This window comes from Phoca vitulina, unplaced genomic scaffold (assembly GCF_004348235.1).
Source record: "Phoca vitulina isolate PV1807 unplaced genomic scaffold, GSC_HSeal_1.0 scaffold18, whole genome shotgun sequence".
Taxonomy (NCBI): domain Eukaryota; kingdom Metazoa; phylum Chordata; class Mammalia; order Carnivora; family Phocidae; genus Phoca; species Phoca vitulina.
This window is the reverse complement of record NW_022589721.1, coordinates 15,241,323-15,260,036: the sequence shown is the minus strand read 5'-3', so window position 1 is coordinate 15,260,036 and position 18,714 is coordinate 15,241,323. Positions and strand designations below refer to the sequence as shown.

General features: G+C 38.3%; 1 protein-coding gene across 1 annotated transcript in view; it reads right to left on the bottom strand.

Moving 5' to 3' along the window:
- Nucleotides 1-7,321: 7,321 nt before the first annotated feature.
- Nucleotides 7,322-18,714, bottom strand: part of COLEC10 (collectin subfamily member 10) — a 35,859-nt gene continuing 24,466 nt past the window's right edge. Inside the window, exons 4-6 of the mRNA XM_032415532.1 lie at nucleotides 11,208-11,261; nucleotides 9,588-9,683; nucleotides 7,322-7,713 (exon numbers count right to left, since the gene is read on the bottom strand). Of these exons, the coding sequence (XP_032271423.1) occupies nucleotides 7,322-7,713; nucleotides 9,588-9,683; nucleotides 11,208-11,261 (542 nt within the window). The remainder of the gene's footprint in view (nucleotides 7,714-9,587; nucleotides 9,684-11,207; nucleotides 11,262-18,714) is intronic.

Here is an 18,714-nt window from a genome sequence, read left to right as displayed (position 1 = left end):
TGTGCTCTTTGATACTTTATCTTAGTGTCTCAATATGTATTTTTGGATTTATCAACTTATCTCCTTTTTCTCAGATGTAGAGAACAAAATTGGAAATAGCCTCTTTTGTTTGTTCACTCTATTCTTTAAGTCCTAAGGTCCTTTAGGGCAAAGAGAATATCCCTATTCTGTGGAAGGGAGAATTATGGTGCTTGTAAGTGCCAGTACAGAAATCCTCATCCATCCTGGAGGTTGTGTCCCTCAGAAGCACCAAGATCCGCAAGTTCAAAGATAAGATCATACAAAATAGGCAATTGGGGAAAAAAATGTTTTTAAACATAAACATCCCCAGAAAGCATCCACTTATAAAATACCTATGTTTCTCCTGGTAGCCTTCTCCAGAATCACCTTCTCCAAGTTGATTTAGGAAATATCCATGTGAAATTATGATCCGCTATGGGAAGAGTCTCCCATAATTCTATGTTATGCTGACTATACTTTGTAAAAATATCCATCTAGACTTTACTGTATTTAAGTTAAATGTGTTTGCAATTACATCTCTTCTTACCTTATTTTCTCAAGACTTAGAAAATGTTCCTGTGCCTGCCTGTGATTTTCACACATCATGGGAAAGCTTATGAGTACTCTTCCCTGGGGCTGACATTCTATCAATATATGCAGGAGTTGATTGTAGACAGTCCTCAGGTCCTTGTCTCCCTCCCTTCTCCCACGGGCCCACCAACCAGGTTTGCACAAAGAATAAGTTGTTAACTATTGATAAATTAGTCTGCTTAAGGGTTATAATGTGAAAAGAAAAATACAAATGCCAAAGGGTTATATAGCTTTAAAATTGTATGGACACACATTAATCTCCATGATCTCCCAAATGCAGAGGCCAACATGGTGATTAATTTGGGGTTGCTGTACTCACATTTTAATAAATTGTAAAATGGCTGACTCAATTCTCCTCCCTTCTTCCTGTCCTTATTTTACTATGAAAGTGACAATCTGGGGAAAATCTGAGTTTCACTGAATGTCTGGTGTAAGTTGCCAGGAAAAACTAAGGCAAGAGGACATTTACCAGGTGTCAATGTTCATTTATGCACAACCACAAGGATACATTCTATTTTTATTAGAAAATGGTGTGGGTGAGTATACACACTGATATAAGAACTTTTTGTTCACATCAAAATGAGTCAATGTGTACATGTATTCAAAGAGATGTGTCTATGTTGCTCTTTGAGAAAGGGTAGTGTGGTACTATTACAAAAAAATTTCCTTGTTCAACTTATCTCAATATATCTTTGAAGAGGTGTTATGTTGAAGAGGAAGTACATATAAAAATAGGACAGGTTTATGCATTCCATCCTTGATAATGGAATAAATCTTGGGCTTCAATGTGGTAGACTTGATGTTCAGTGAGCCTGAGGGGAGTTCTGCCCATGAGTCTAGAAACCTGATTCAACTTATTTTCCATTGTGTCTCCAGCTCTTATCATGGTGCCACGTAACACATATCCAGTGCTCCACAAATATATTTAATGAATTAATGAACTCTCCTATCCACCCAAGCCAATTGCTCATCATGTAGGCTTTATGCACATGGACTCAGATTTTGACTTCATTCTCCCACTAGCACTGGCCACCTGCCCTGAACCCTTTCAATGAGGCATTATCAAACCATCTACCTTTTAACAGCCTCCTCTCTGGGGGTTGAACCTGTCCACCATATACCTTCCTAATAAATAGATTTTTTATGATTGAGATGCCCCAGATGACTTTGAATACCATTCATACTCTACATCTGTGCCTCTCATGCCTCATCAACAAAATTTGAATTCATTGGATGTGGGGCATACAATCTAGGTTTAGAGAAACATATAAAACTGGATATCTGGGATGCCTGGTTGGCTCAGTTGGTTAAGCGTCTGCCTTCGGCTCAGGTCATGATCCCGGGGTCCTGGGATGGAGCCCTGCATCGGGCTTCTTGCTCAATGGGGAGCCTGCCTCTCCCCCTGCTTGTGCTCTCTCTCACTCTCTCTCTGACAAATAAATAAATAAAATCTTTTAAAAAAGCAAACAAAACAAAACAAAACAAAAAACTAGATATACATCTTAGTAGTCAGTGCCATAATGAGGACAGTTCTCCCTGCCTGGATCTGTACTTTCATTAAGAGCTGGTTGCAGCTTGTCTCTGGGCCAGAACTCTCAGAGTTATAAAGAGCAGAGAGCAGAAAAGGACAATGGGTGGAAATTAGAAGGAAGCATATTTTAGTTCACCATCAGGACAATTTCTCTAATGGGGTTAACAAATTACCAAAAACCTTCAAATATAAATTGCATGACTATCTATTAGGAGTGCAGTGAAAGAAATTCCTATATTCATAACAAGATTTGTGTATACAGTATCAGTGGCAAATGGTTCCTCTCCTTTCATCTTCCTTCTTCTTTTTTTCCCCTCAAATTTTACCAGCTAGATTATGAAGGTCTTACAACCCCAAGGTGGTGCAAGTTGATGGTTTAATTTTTAAGCTTAAAAAAATAGTTACTTTTTTGTGTTAAGCATGAGTTCAGATGAACTGCATCTCAGAAAAAGTAGGAATGGTTTTAAAATCAATTTCAACGCTAATTCTAACCAGCGGCTCAACTTTTGGCAGGTTTATTCACTGCCCTGAAGATGAAAATTTTATCTAGAAATGGGGATAAAAAAAGTGACCTGTCTGTGTATACACACACAGGACCCATATACAGCCTATTCATATATACATACATATAGTGTATATGCTAGATACATATAGTTTCTCACTTAAGGACGTTTTTGTATATGTAAGTTCACATTACGCCGCTTTGCTTTTACAGAAGACCTGCACTGGTACCTGCTTTCACTCACTGAAAGACATCTGAAGAGAATTTTCACTTTTATGGGAAAACAGCCCGAAAGTGAACATAGGGTTCAGCGTTGGTTTGGCAGCAGCTGTGTTAGAGGCAGCTCCACCCCAAGCAGCCGCAGTCGCCCCACCAAGCTCCTTCCCCAGGACCTACACTCAGCGTCCAGCATCAGCTGCCAGAGTTCTGACCTGTGTCTGTGAGCATCTGTGCTTTACCTCGATTTATTTCGTGCATCATTAGCAAGATGTGTCCTAAGGTATCAGAAAAGCCTAAGAGAGGTGATTTTGGGGGGGGGCGGGGTGGGAACGCTCAAAAATGTTCTATATAAATTCATGGTAATTGTTTCTTTGCTTCACATCATTTCAGTTTGCAAAAGGTTTCATAGGAACGCTCTACTTTTGGAGAGTAGGGGGAACCCTATATCTTAAAATATGACATTTCTTTTCAACAGGTAGCTGGTAGTGATTGTTAAGTTTTATTGTCCCCATGTAATGTGTCTGGCTGGTACCCTGTTTCTTACCTCATTACACGTTACCTCTTTAATTGTACTCTGTGAAGAGGAACTATACAGATTAGGAAAACAAGGTTTAGAGCATGGAAATTTTCCCCTAATAGGGCTAATAAGTGGCACAGTTGACATTGGAATTGACGACATCATGACACGAGATCTAGATTTTTTACTTTTAAAGTGATACACTTAAAGTTGCAGGGTACTACATGGAATGCTATCATGATTTTCTTCTTAGAAAAAATACCTACAGACGTTCAGTCTCAATCTATTAATGATGCAGTGGGTGCTGTTATTTAATTAATCTTTCCTATTCAATAAATATCTTATTGTCTCAAATTATGCAATCCAGAAAGGTGAAAATTAATTGGTTAATAACAAATCAGCCCATATATGGTTAACATAAAGATTTTATTTATTTATTTATTTATTTGAGAGAGAGAGAGAGAGAGAGAGAGCGAGAGAAACAGCATGAGAGGGGAGAGGGTCAGAGGGAGAAGCAGACTTCCTGCTGAGCCGGAAGCCTGATGTGGGACTCGATCCCAGGACTCCGGGATCATGACCTGAGCCGAAGGCAGTCGCTTAACCAACTGAGCCACCCAGGCACCCATATATGGTTAACATAAATCTAAGCAGGACTCTCTCTCTATATATATATATATTTTTTCTCTCTATATATATATATTTCTCTCTCTATATATATATAATTTTAGTGCCAACAGTTTTTATGGGTGGGTTGCGCAAAGTGTGATCAATGTCTATTATATCTGTCTCAACACTGGGTATACACCTTTCCACAGTGTTTGGGCAAGAACTCTGGACATAAGATATTTCTTCTTACCTAGGTATGGAATGTGTTGCTTTGGGAATGCAGGGCTGTGTAAATGTATTTTTTTTTTATTTTCTTCCCTTGGAAACTTTATGTAGTCCTTGAGAGGTACACAGATGTATCTCTGAAAAGTTGAGTATAAATTTAACTTTTTGAGAATAAAATTGATTTTAAATGCTAATCATTCAAGGGAATTCTCATGAATTTCATGGGGCAAATAAATTATTTCCTCATTTTTATTTTGAGCAAATCTTGATTTTCATATATCTGCTTTGCTTTCCCCATATCTGTAGCTACCTGCAGAACTAGAGGGAGGCTCTACTGAGCCACCTCCCCAACACTCATGCCAGGTATAGACATGTATGATTTCAAAAATAAACCAGTGAACACCAAATTTGTAAGGTAAGTTTCCAAATCCCCAGTATCTCTGTTAATTACCTCTACTGTTTAGCTTTGGAAAGTAATCAAGAGAGATTAGTTGAGTTCCCGCTATCATGAGAGAATCATGGATGAGCTTCCATTTCATATGAGCAGTAAACAGGCTGGAAAGAACACTGGCTTGGCAGTTTTGATCAGCAGGCTGGAGTCTGCTTTTCTCCCAAATGAGTTGACTTTGGTAAATTGCTTAGCTTCCTTGGGCCTCAGTATGCTCATTGGGAAAATGGCAGTAAAAACGTCTTCCCTTCCTACTGCACAAAGTTCATCAGGATCAAATGAGAAATGATGTGTGAGGGTATTTATAAAGCACAAAGGGCTTCACAAAATTTAAGTAAGTTTTATAGTAAATCTAATTAGGTGTGTGGTGCCTTAGATACTCTGTCATCTTCTTTTGGAAGCATTGGCAGCAAAGATGAGTCATTAAAAGAAATGCTTTAATAATAATAATAATAATAGTACTTACAGTACACTCAATAAATATTCATACTTTGGCCCCCTAGAACAAATCAGAACACGGATCCCACTGCCACTTGCCTGTAAGCAATGCTTGCTGTCCATCCCCTCTCTCTTTTCCGCTTATCCCTTTCTTTTCCTCCAACCGTTCCTAGGTTCTTATCCCTCATGCTCTTGACTGGATGGCATTCCACCCAAGGTTACTGGCTTTGATATTGTGTCCTGCTTCAAAATATCATATGCCACATTCTCAAAACTCTGAATACGTAACTAGTTTATTAACCTGACGAATAGCAAACATTGAACAAATTCCTGTAATTGAGCTGAATTGACTGAAGTATAAATGGGAGACCTTGACTTTGATGTCACTGTATCCTAATGACATTCAGCATGGTTAGAACCTTCAGAACTTTTCCCCAGAGATGAGAAATGAAAATTTCACTTTTTTTTTTTTTTTTTTTTTTTGGCTAGTAGAGTGTTTTGTGTAACTTAAAACTTGGGCTAAAAATTGATTAGTTGCCAATATTTAAAAATATGAAAATATATCATAAAGTTACAGCTTTCTGACTTCTCCTGAAATATCAGAGCATGCCGTGATATTGGATCCTCAGTAGCAAACATAGCAGTGCGTGGCGGGGATGGGGGGCCAGGCAGGGGAGTGTAGAGGAGGGAAGCTGTTTCCTTTAGAAGAATAAGCTGTATTCAGTACTAGGATCCCCACCAGTTCCACTTGATTTATTTATGTCATCTTGTACAGCCCCTGTAGGACCTGAGTTTGTGACTCTCGATAAACCCACAGAAATAACCTAATTAAATCTTATCTCATAACCAGTTAGTCATGGGTGAAATCATGGACAGATGGTTTAAGGTGAACATATGTTGTTGATCCGTTTCTCTTATTTCATTAACCATTTGCCAGCATTTTAAACCGTCTAATCATATGTCACAAACTATAACCGGAGCAGCAGTTTATAAGGGGAAAATCTAGAGTTTTGTTGAACTATATTATTTTCAAATTTGAAATGAAAGCTGCTTTGAGTTTTGACTGGCAGATCAAAGTAGAATTTTACCAGCTCGATAAATGTGAGTCATAGGCATGTTCCAGACTCCACACCTACCACATTCCTGTGACGTCAGAGTACTACAAAGGGCGTCTCTGGCATGGGGTTTTTACAAAATACAGTGACGGAAAGTAAAATGCCTCCCATGAAATGTTACCATAAGTGATATAGTAAAGACAAGGAGGAGAGGACTTGGCGACTTGACATTGGTAGCACCTTGAAACTTCTAGAGTTTTCTGAAAGCTTCACAAACTCCTTCCTTCATTCCCCATGCATAAGGGGAGAAAAGTTGATATGGCTAAACCCAAGACAAGGAAAAATGGGGCCATATTAGTAACAGGGGGCAATTTAACAGGAGGATTATAAATAATATTATTTGGAAAAAATCCTCTCTCTCTCTTTTTTTTCTTTTCAATTTCTAAAGTTCCTCTTTCCTCAAATCAGAGTTAAAACCTGGAGCCCTGGGATTCAGCTGTGGGCCTATTGAAAGAGACCAAGGCAACTGCTTGGTAGACCTCAGTGAAGGTCATCGATCAGAAGCACGGAAGTTGTCTGTGTGATTCCATATGGTCTGGAACAGGTCACAGGCTAGAAGTTTCTCAGATAGAGGTTTGGGGTTGAAGTATTTTTATATCTGTGCAAACAGGAGGACCTTTCCAGTGTGGCTATAGCCATGGTGAATGACCAAAAAATAGGGGATCTTGGCTTCAAAGACAGAAAATATCTATGCATTCCTAACAGAAGGCCTTCCCATATGTCTGGCTTTGAGCAAGGGCAAGTTAGCCTAATCATCACCAACCGACTGTCCAATTATCCACTGGGCTAAATAGACAGTGGCTTAGGGGTCTAGGGAGAGGCGGCAGAGCAAATGCCAAGAGAACATTTCATTTGACACATAGACAACCACAACCTGCACAACTAGTAATTCAAACTCTCTCTGAGGATCCATGTAACTTGGTGAGCTATTGGCTCGATAATATACTGTGTATGAAAATGTTCAAAATCATCAAAGAAGACCATGGCAATGGGGATTCCAAACCTCAGTTCAGCATTTTCTACTTGTCTTGAGTCAGAATGAATTTGGTGTAATTAGAAAGAAAAGGATGTATAAAAATAACTGCGATGATAGTCACAGAGAAATAACAAATGTATAGCATCTGCAGAGTTACTTTTTCTTCTTGACAAACTCACAGACAAAGTACATGGTAAGATGGCACTCTGTGTCATTCCATCTGCCTGAGCTCAGCATTTCCACACAGTCCTCGTGACCATAGGGGTCACTAGGCTCCCCCTCTTTCCAGTTGCTGTAGTTCTGTAGTGGAGTGTTGTCCGTGAACACATACTGTCCCTCCTTCTCAAGGTCATTCACCCCGATGAACACCCGGAAAAAGCCACTCTTGGCCACATAGTCAGCGATGAGTGTGTTGGCAGCTTCGTCCTTTGGCATGGCCAGCATCCCACCCCGGATCCGGCAGTGGGTCAGGGATTCCCTATAGTTCTTCTCCTCCTGCACGATGTAGTAGAATTTCTCCTCAGTTTCCCTAATCCCTGCTATGACTTTGCAGAGAGGAAAAGATGAGCATGATTAAGCATCTCAAAAGGAGAAAAGGTAAGTATATAATATTGCTGGATTTAAATTCATTTATTTGGTGTTCAACAATTATTTTGCAAGTCTCTAGTATGAGGTAGGCACTGGTTAGATATTTTTATCACCTTTGTAGTTATCAAATGGAAAACAAGGTCCTGCCATTTGTCCTCCCTGTCCTTCCTCCTTAACTTCCCACACAACTGTGGAGAAGAGACTATTTTGACAAAGGTTTGTTATATGAGTTGCCACTTAGCTCCTCTCAGACTATTTTCCCATCCTACTTTATGCTTTGCCATACTTAGAGTCCCAAGATCATGCCCTTCTCTCTTCCATTTCCATGATTTTCATGGCTGGAAAGTCTTCTCACTGCTTTACCTGGAAAACTCCTACTTGTCATTTAGATCCCAGTGGAAATATTTTCTCCCATAAGAGCCTTTCCAGTGTCTCTGGACAGGCATGGGGCTCTTGTGCACACTCCCCCATGTTTCCATAGCTCTTCCTCTTCCTCTTTTGTATCACTCAACACATTCTAGTGTAACTGTTGGTCGCATGCCTCATGTACTAAACTATGAATGTCTTGGGGACAATGACCATGTCTTTACCACTCTGTAGCCTCAGAACCTGCAAGAGTGCATGGGATGGTAAAAGCTTATTGAATGGACATAGGAATAATATAGAAGTTTGTCACCTTTGGGCTGAATTCCTGGGCTATGAACATGTACATAGATTGAGTTTGTCCATGTTCACTCCATGTACATGAAGTACTAAGCTACTGAATAAGCTTCAGGACAGAATTGGGGACTCAGAATCATCCTGAGCTCATAATATGTTAAATATGTTTTAGGCTTTGGGGACATCTACATATATTTCTTTGGGTCTATAAATCAAAATTTACTAAGAAATCTGTGACCACGCCAATAAATGTCAAAAACTATTGCTCTATGTGGAAGCTCTAGGGTCTGGTTTTTGTTTTTTTTTTTTTTAATGAGAATCCAAGTCATGTCAGAGACAGCGTCTCAGTACTAATTATAACCAGATTTATAATTAAGAGTATTACAAGACGAAGATGAACACAAGATGGCATATGTGTGTTTCTAATAATGTACAACAAACATAGCTGGGTTACAATAAATAAAAGTACAACAAAAGAAGACCAGTTTCAACTGTAACTACAATAGATTCTTCATTCATACTGTCTCAGAAGAGAACACATTAAGCCACCTCAAGGGCTTCACTGCTAACTACAATGGGGAAATGGCAAGGGGTAACAAAAATGCCTAATGTGGGAAGTTGCACAATTCAGAGAAACGCATAATGTTCTGTTGATGTGTTTTGAGGGTAGAGCCATCTGTGAAACCAGTATTCGAATCCCTGATCCCCTGTTAATTAGCTCTGTATCTATGGGCAAGGTAATTTCTCTAAGCTTCAGGGTAATCACAATACCTACACCCTGGGGATAAATTCAAGTACTCAAGAAAATAGCTATTGCTTTTACCATTACTTCTCTTTTCTGAGATACTGGCTCTGTTTGACTCTTCCTGTCCCTTTTTATTCTTAAGGCGTGGCTTGCCAAACTCTACCCTTTTCTCCATTCCCCTCTCTCCAGAAAGTATCTTTTTCTATCCATAGGCAATGTGATATATGTGAATATATGTAGGTAGTGGTCCCAGAGTGCCCTGAAGTCTGAGAGGATAATTGGCATTTTGAGACACCTGTACATTGGTGACACTATCTCAGTAGGTCTTTGCCTGATCCTAGGTATTCCCCACTAGGAATCCTGAGATTGTAATGTCAAAAGAGATTAAATTGGTAGACAGCACAAGGCAAAAGACGATATACTCACCATTCTTGACAAACTTCATAGATGTTTTGAGGCGAGCAACACTAATATCCAGTTGTCCAACAACCTTCCGGTACCTTCCGCAGTCACAGACGGTGCCTTTTAAATGACAAAAACTGTGAATTCATGTTGGAGCACATAAAGATCAGTTGGAAAGGGCAGTTGCTCTCTTCTCAATCTTTACTATCTTTTCCTAGTCTGGCTATATTGAGTTGGCTGCACAGATACAACTAATCAAACAAGTCATAATTTATTTAGATTGAAAGTAGAATTCTGATGGGGCGGCAAAGAAACATTTAAATTTGTGTCACCTGTCCTACTAACATGGCCTTCTGAGAAAGGCTAATACTTTTAGTCTTTTACTTAAAACAAGGCTTCTACATTACGTTGTCTTCAGGAATTTACAAAATACCTTTTTAAGTATCTTGGATGGGTTAAAACACAGCTCTAAACCAGATTTTTAAAGAGAAGAATAAATATGGCCAACCCCTGCACACATACTGTGGACCATTTGGCATTTTTGTTGAACACAGAATGTGTCCATCCAATCTCAAAACAAAATCTTTACAGCTTTCTTAAAACAAATTTCTAGCCAGTCTTCTCTTCTCTTAACTGCATTGCTCACTGGCTCACACAACTCTCCCAAGAAAGGAGAAAACTTTCATGATGAAACCAAATGATAATTCTGATTATCCATTTCAAGTACAGCTTGAATGATCCTTGAATGTTTCAAGGACTAAGTTGAAGTTTTGTGAATAGATTCAACTTATAATTTCAAGAGCCAGTTGTCCCATTTGTGGATTAACTCTGATTTTAATTTCTGCCATTAATTCCCTCTTTGTTCATTTACCTTTTCAACTACCTGCTGATACTGTGACAGAGAAAGAAATTTAAAGAAAATGATGTGAAATTCAAATGATGACCTTTTTCTATTTAATGGCTGCTTCATGTAATCAGTCCCTTTTGCTTTCTTCTTTGGCAGTTGAAAAGCAAAAAGAATTTTATTAGCCAAAGGGGGGAAATATCTGTGGCTTTATTTATCCACATTCACAGTTAAATATAGGAAATTTGAAATAGTTCTTAGAATTAGTCTTCACTACAACTCTGTGACCTCCCCCAGAGCAATCTACTTTTTTCCCTGCACATAGCACTGGAAATAAAATTCCTTCAGGACTCAGGGAGACTCTCCCTGACCACTGAAGTCACATTCTGTATCCATGGGGTCTTTCCAGATCGGGCCAGTTTGCTGTGGGCAAACTGCTGTCCCCTGTTTGGTTGAGATGCTGGTGGAATGTAGGGCACACTGGTACAGTCCTAACTGCTGAGGCCATGGTGGATTTTCCTCTGCTCTAGGATGATGAGGGCTGCTTCCTGATGTGCTGGGTTTGCTTCCTCCCACTAAGCATGACTAGGATGGAATGTGCCATCATTCCCTTCCCCAGGGCTTGGAAAGTCACCAGCAGATAGAGAGGAAAGTTCCCTTCTTTCCTTCCCTCTAGCCCAAGCAAAATAAGGTAAAGCATTGAGAGGACTATTGTTTTTTCATAAAAATGTATTTATTTTTAAAGATGAATACATTTGGAATGACGCTAGAAATTTAAGAGAAAAATGAGCGTGTTGTACCTGCTTTGCCTTTTCCTCCTGGTATCCCGGGCAAACCCTTTTCCCCTTTGTCACCTGAACAAAAACAACAGCCATGAAAAGAACAATTAACTAAAATGGTGGAATCATTTCTGGCAGACAATATCTTACATACCTGAAAACATAGGAAAGAGTTTTTAAATTTCATTTACAATATCTCCAACTAATATTCCCTGATTTTATATAAATAATTCGATTTTGAGTTGGCTGCACAGATACAACTAATCAAACAAGTCATAATTTATTTAGATTGAATGTAGAATTCTGATGGGGGGGCCAAGAAACATTTAAATTTGTGTCACCTGTCCTACTAACATGGCCTTCTGAGACAGGCTAATACAATTCTCTGCATGCTTTTAACTTTCAAAGTACCATTGTTCTGTATATCTGAATTAATTGATTAGTACATTGTAGTGTCTGTGTATTTATTATGCTCCCATGTTCTTCCATATGGCTTTGCCCTTGGATTTTCAAAAACATATATTGGGCTTTTTCTTTTTCTTTTTTTAAATTTTATTATGTTATGTTAGTCACCATGCAATACATCGTTAGTTTCTGATATGGTGATACACGATCCATTGTTTTCGTATAACACCCACTGCTTAGTTTAATTCAAATATTTACTATTTATTACTTACTCTATGCAAGACAAAAAGCTTGGTACTTTGAGAGGATATAAAGAGAGACAAGATTAAACTGACCTGAAGGGGTTTATGCTTTTTGAAAAGATGTGATGTATGCAAATATCTGTAATATAAAGTTGTGTCAAATATATTATGCTGAAATATCAACCTTGATAATTTTCTCCTCTGCTCTGCTTTGTATGTAGCCATTTTCTTATTCAGTCAGAGACATCCACAAAATAATTCTCAGGGAATCAGGATTATTAAAGCAGAGAGAAAAAAATGTTGATTTTTTTTTTTCAACTTCAAAATAAGCCCTTGAAGCCTACATCAGACACAATAATTGAAAGCAAAAGCTTTTGATTTCCAAGAGGAAATGTTTGGCTGAAGTTCTTGAGAATCAAAAGAGAAGATCCTGATGGTAGTAAAATAGAGTTTAGGCTTCAATTATGAACTGGAAAAAGAAAAAGAAAGAATTTGGGAGGAATGAATATAGGATGAAGGTCATCCAGGTTAGAGGAGTATGGGGGCTTGCTTACCTTTATAGGAGTTTGGCAAGGCCTGGGAATTAGTTATATTACCCAAGGGGGCAATGTGAGGGGAAACAGAGTCAGGATTGAGGTTCTGCCTAACCCCATCCTTTACCAGCAAAAGGGAAAAAAATGGGAGGCACTCTAAAACCCATAAGGTAGCCCATGTTGCCTGCTCATTACCTGTTCTTTTTATTACTGTCTGCTGATTGCTCGATCTTCCAGGAAAGGCTGCTTGCCAGGGCCCCAAGAATTTACTGAGCCTTTCCAAATTGACCCATGTGGACACTTCTCTTTACAGTGATGGTGGACATTCATGAGCTCCTCAAACAGAAGGAGAGGTCCTTGAAATTCAGAATGCAATTTAAATATGTAGGAGGAAGCCTCAGAACTTGCACTTGAATGAAATAAGACAATGGTGGAAATCCGTGACAATAGAATGTGGTAAAAACTGTAAGAGAGATATTGAACAGAGATAATATATCCTGAGAAGGAGGTAAATGACATAATGCTTCAGCTGGAAGGAGGAAGGAAGCCTCGCCTGGCAAGATAGCACTGGAACTTAGTTCTGAAAAATTTCAGCAGATGAAGATGGGAGCAAGATAGGGGACAATGCACAGCAGAGGTACGGTTGGAAAAAAGCATGGAAATATGCCATGCACCCTGATGAGGAAGATAGATCTGCTCACACCTAAATTGTGTCCTGCAAATTCCTCAATTTCTCTCATGTAATTTGTTAAAGACGAAAATAGATTTTGAGAATGTATTAATGGGAAGAAAGGGAATATACATTTGCTAAGTACTGTTCCAGATACTTTATAGATATTATCATATTATTTATAGATATTATCATATTATTTATAGATATTATCAAATTAAATCCTATGAGTTAGGTATTATCATTATCTTTATTCTACAGTGGAGAGAATGGAGGATCATAGAGGCAACATAACTTGTTCAAGGACATCTAGCAATTCAGTGGCAGTGCTGGTATCGAAACCCAATAATTTCTGGCTCCCCAGTTCATGGTGTTTCCCAAATGAGTGAACCAATGATTTAATGAATGAAAGCAAAGTATTAAAAAAATGTTATCAGTAGTTGAAAGGAATGCGAAGTCCTTGTCACCACCAGAAACAATATGGACTTAAAAAATCGTATGAATATAGATTAATATTTTATCTTCTGAAAATAGTGTGTTTTCTTTAAATGTGGATCCCTTTTAATTCAATGTGGGCTGAAAGTTGATTCTAGTCCTGCTGTGATCCTAGTTCTGGGCTAAACCCAATGGTGAACATCAAAGAAGCCTAAATGGAGTATTTGTTTTATAAAAATAATGGGGGTTTTAAGGAAAACAAAGCACACATCAGAGACCAAGGAAATGGGACACTATCACTCTTACCTACTCACAGAGTGAAATAAAGGAAGTTCCTGCCGGGTATTTGGCAAAAATGGCTGTGGATCAGAGCAGAGAAGATGTTCTCTGAAGCAAGAGCCTTCAGCTGGATTTTAATAGTGTGGAAAACAGATTTTTGAATTGATAAATGGCTTTTTTGTCTGACAAGATGTAAGCACTGCAACTACTTTCCAGTATTTTCACATGAATTTCATTCCTTTTTTAACAGATGGGAAAGTCAAGGCGCTGTGGTAGTGTGAACAACCATGGCAGTCCAAAAAACCACGGCTTGCATCCTGGCTCTGTCATTTATTAGCTAAACGTGGACAGGTTACGTAATTTCTTTAAGCCTCTATTTCTTCATTTTTTCAGTGGAAATAATGGTGCCTAGAATCAGAAGATTGTTAAGGAGGATAAATTAGATAATGTCATCTTCTCACGGGATTAACTCTGTGCTTGAGTCATAGAGAATGATCAACCAATGTTAGCTTCTGCCACATACTTAGCTGGAAAGCTTGCCACATACTTAGCTGGTTCATGGCAGATGTGAGCTGATAGTGCCTATTTCCCCAAAATGAATTCTGGTTTAAAGCCATACGCGAAAACTTATTTTGGCCCATGAGTGGGAACATGTCAGTAATAACTGTCTTAAGGCTGAAGAATTAGAGGTTGTATTTAAGCAAACAAACAAACAAACAAAAATCATAATGCTTCCACTGTAAAAGGATTATTGACCTTAAGTAAAAACATTTATTTTGCTATGAGATTGAATTTGCCTGTACTAAATCATTCACTCTTATTCCTAAAATGAAATATTGACATCCAGAAAGCTACCTTGTCCATGCAAGTGACAACATTAAGGTCAGCCCAGAAAGTTGAGATTAATCTGAGTCAGTGAAAAATTTAGAAGGGCCATTGACAAAATGAGGACAATAAATTTCAAAGTACAGATTAAAAATGAAATTAATCCAGGTGAGCCAGAACACTAACCCTCAATTTTTTTGAAATTCCAGGACATGCTCATAAATTTTGATGGCATATCTCTGGAGGAGAAAGAAATCTTAGTGAATGGTGGAAATCGATGTTAAGGGACAGTAGTACTTATAAGAAATAAAGGGTAGAAATAGGGCCACATCATAGGAAATAATATATTTTATCATTCACTTTTTTATTCTTAATGCAATAAACATTTAGAAAATTTCCATGTATATGAGGCATTAGGATCAAATGATTAAAAAGTAGGGTCCCAACATAGAGCTTATATTTATTTAAGCAAAAAGACCCAATAAATCTTTCATTCATTTCTTCCTCCAGGAGTTCACAGTCTATAGGGGAAAAAGACAAGCTAATAAGCCATCACAATGAGTAAAATGATAGAGGTATGCAAATATGGAATTGGCTTGAAGAAGTTATGGTTAGTTAACCCAATCATTTCCAGACTGTTACTTTTTCAACATTTGTGGAAGTTCATCCACTATGAGGCTCAGAAAATCATACTGAGCTCTACTCTTCCTGTCTCTGTCATCTACCAACCCCCCCCAAGACACCTTGTCTTATTCTATGAAAGGTTTAAGACTTGACTCAAGATCATGAACGCCAACTCTCTTAGCTGGAGCCTCATCTATATTCAACACATCTAAATCTAGGCAAGTGTACCATCTAGAATAACTCATTGAAAAATGAACTTCTTGAATTCTGGACGTGTTCATGAGAGTGACTCCTCCTCCCCCTCACACTTCTGCTCATCTCCAGGGTGATACTTGGGATCTCAACTACATGGAACATGGCTACATCTCAGAAATCTTAGAAGTCCCCCATCCCACTTTCTGGCTACATCTTTCCATCCCTTAAGCAGTCATTACATGAAGCTGGTACAGCCAGGGGCAGATCCACGATGCATTTTATCTGAACTTATGCAATTTGAGGAGCCCTCTTTAAGAAAAATTATTCCAATTACAAATGGAGAAGTGGTATAAAAATGAATACTTATAAGAAAAGAAACAAAAGTAAGTCACTGAATTTTAAAATTAGACACCACATTACAAAATTCACTAAGAATCATAACATTTTAATTAATAAATTTGTACCTCTATAATTCCGTTTTCATACTTGTGGGCTGCATATGTTTGGCTGCATTCATGAATATGCAATTGATCTAGCACTACTTATTGATAAGTACATCATTTCCCATTGCAAAGTAACATCAACTTTGCATAACCAAATTTAGGAGTCTTCCTGAATGTTCCATTCCCTTTCATTGATGTATTTATCTGTCTCTGCATAAATTAACACTATCTTAATGATTGTAGCTTTAAAACAAATGTTTAAATTCAGCCTTCCAGCTTTGTTTTTCTTTTTTTTTAAGGTTATCTTAGGTATTCTTGGTTCCTTTCATTTCCATATACATTTTGAATTGGCTTGTTAAATTCCAAGAGAGCTACTTCTGGGCTGTTGATTGAGATAGCATTGATCTACACATAAATTTGGGGGTCATGTTAACCATATTGATCATCCTAACCTTATTGAGCCTTCCAATCTATGAATGTAGTTTTGCCACCATTTTCTTAAACATTCTTTAATTTCTCTCATTATCATTATGTCCTGTTTGTTGTAGAAGGCTTAGACACCTTCCTTTCTAGCTTTATTCTTAGAAACTTAATAATTTTGATGCTGTAATTAGTGGCATCTTTTTAATTTCATTTTTAACGGTTTCTGGTATATAGAAACAAAATTGATTTTGTACAGCTAAACTGTGTAGAAAACTTAATACAAATAGTTAATCTGTAGATTCATTTGTATTTTCTGGATATGCACTCACATCATCTGCAAATAATGACCCGTTTATTTCTTTGTTTCCAATTATTGTGATTCTTATCTCCTGTTCTTGCAATTTTCTCTCTAGCTAGAACCTCTGCTATGATGTTAGTTAAAACTGTTGATGAGGGCTGTGCTCATCTCATTCCCAACCCCAGGAGAGAAGTGGTCAAGATTTCATTATTGAGTATTATTTTTAATAGGTTTCTATTGCTGTTGTTGATATTCCTTTTCATATTAAGTATGGGACCCTCTGTGTCTGGCTTGCTATTATGTTTTGAAACATGAAAGGGTGTATGTTTAATTAAATGTTTTTCAGAATTTCTGGAGGCCTAAGTGAAAATGTTTATTTTTGAAGTGAAAAAGAGTGGCATTTTTCCTGGGTCACTCTTCTTTGGCAGGCCTTGAATACCAGTTCAGTTTGAGCAACTTTCTGCTTGAGCTTCTCAGTCTCATAGCGCTGCCTTGCTTATGAATTGGTGAATGACTTGAAAGGAAAAATAGTACAGAATGCATAGTTCACCTTAGTGTGGTTCTCTTCTCCGGATCAGGCCCCTAAAGTCCTATTCAATTTGGTTGCTCTCCTGGGCCTTCAAATTTGTATCTGTTTTTTCTTTTGTCTTGCCTTTTTTTTTTTTTTTTTTGACTCAGGTAGTCATTCTTAACAGAAGGATTAATGCAAGTGAATTTCTCAAAGCTTATATGCAGAAATCTGAATTTTGTTTTATTATTAATGGTGTAAGAAATTTCTTTCACCTTTAAAACTGAGTATTGATGATTTATGTAAATTAAGAATATTTTCAAACTTGAGAATCCTTCTCTAACTTCTTTTTCATGTATGAGCTGTTGGGTTTGGAAACATTTTCCACAGCCTAGCTCTGACCCTGTACATTTCAAACATTGTTTCTTTTCCACAACTCACACATTTCTTGTGCTGGATGCCCCAAGACACATTCCTGTGATGATCTGATCTCTGCCCCTGCACGTTTTCACCATGACTTTGGATAGATCTGCACAGTAAGTGGTAAGCATATTCTTGGAAACTAGTCTTAGATTGAAATTATTAGCAATAACTATACACGGAAGTAACTGCAAACAATGTAAGCCTATCCCATGCAAGTCCAAACTAAATGTTTCCCCCACTCAAGTTCCTCCTGGTGAGCTCCCAAAATACTTGTGTCCACTCCCATAACCAGCTGATACAAAGAGAAGTCTGACAGAGGGAAGCTGGAGCAGAAGGATACAGTAGTGTTAAGCTGTGCATTCTGAATGAGGACAACATCGGCTCAAGGATATAAAAGTCGGTTCAAGGGGGGTGAAAAATCTTACTCTCTTTTATACATGAAGCAAAATAGACATACAACGCATAACAGATATATAGTCCATAGGTGGTATTAAAATTTCATAGGGGAGGGCAATTAGAAAAAAATATATCTAAAAAGCTGGTTGGGAGGCAATATGTCTAAAAAGGCTGGTTAAGGAGGAAATAGTTTTTAAAAAAAATGTTGAGAGGCACTCTTTTAACCAGTTGAGGATAAAATGCCTTACTTTACAAACTCTACCAAGACATGGCCATGTGCATTCATAAGGCTCCTCTCAGGGTCTTGGGAAGAACCCCAATAAGTGGGGGGCTCTGAAGCCAAAGCTTCATTAGCTTCATGGTAAAACCACCCAAAATCCATACTACGGAAAGAGTCATCATCTATGAGGAGTCCATCTAGCTCTTCCCCAGCTATGAGAATTTCAATCACAGGTGAACATACGCTATAGGCCACGGAATCAGAAATAAGCATAGCAACTTCTTTTCAGTGGTACTACACTGTCCCCGCCCTCAAATGCAGGCAGAAGGAAAATTCTCAAAGGAATGAGTTGGAAAAGAACAGGGAGAGAGGAAATACCAAGCTACGGGATGAGAAGTGAGGGGCCACAGCGTCAGCTTACACTGCACCAATCAACCTGCCCAAGAACACACTGTGGGTGATGGGAGGCACACGCCTGATCATGCAGCTGCTCGGGCATGTAAGGAAGGAAGGCTGCAGGGTACACCTCAAGGCTGCATACTTCTGTTACCTGTGGCACTGAGTTTCCTCAGCTCTGTACCTTTGCACAAGTATCTCTTGCCACCCCTC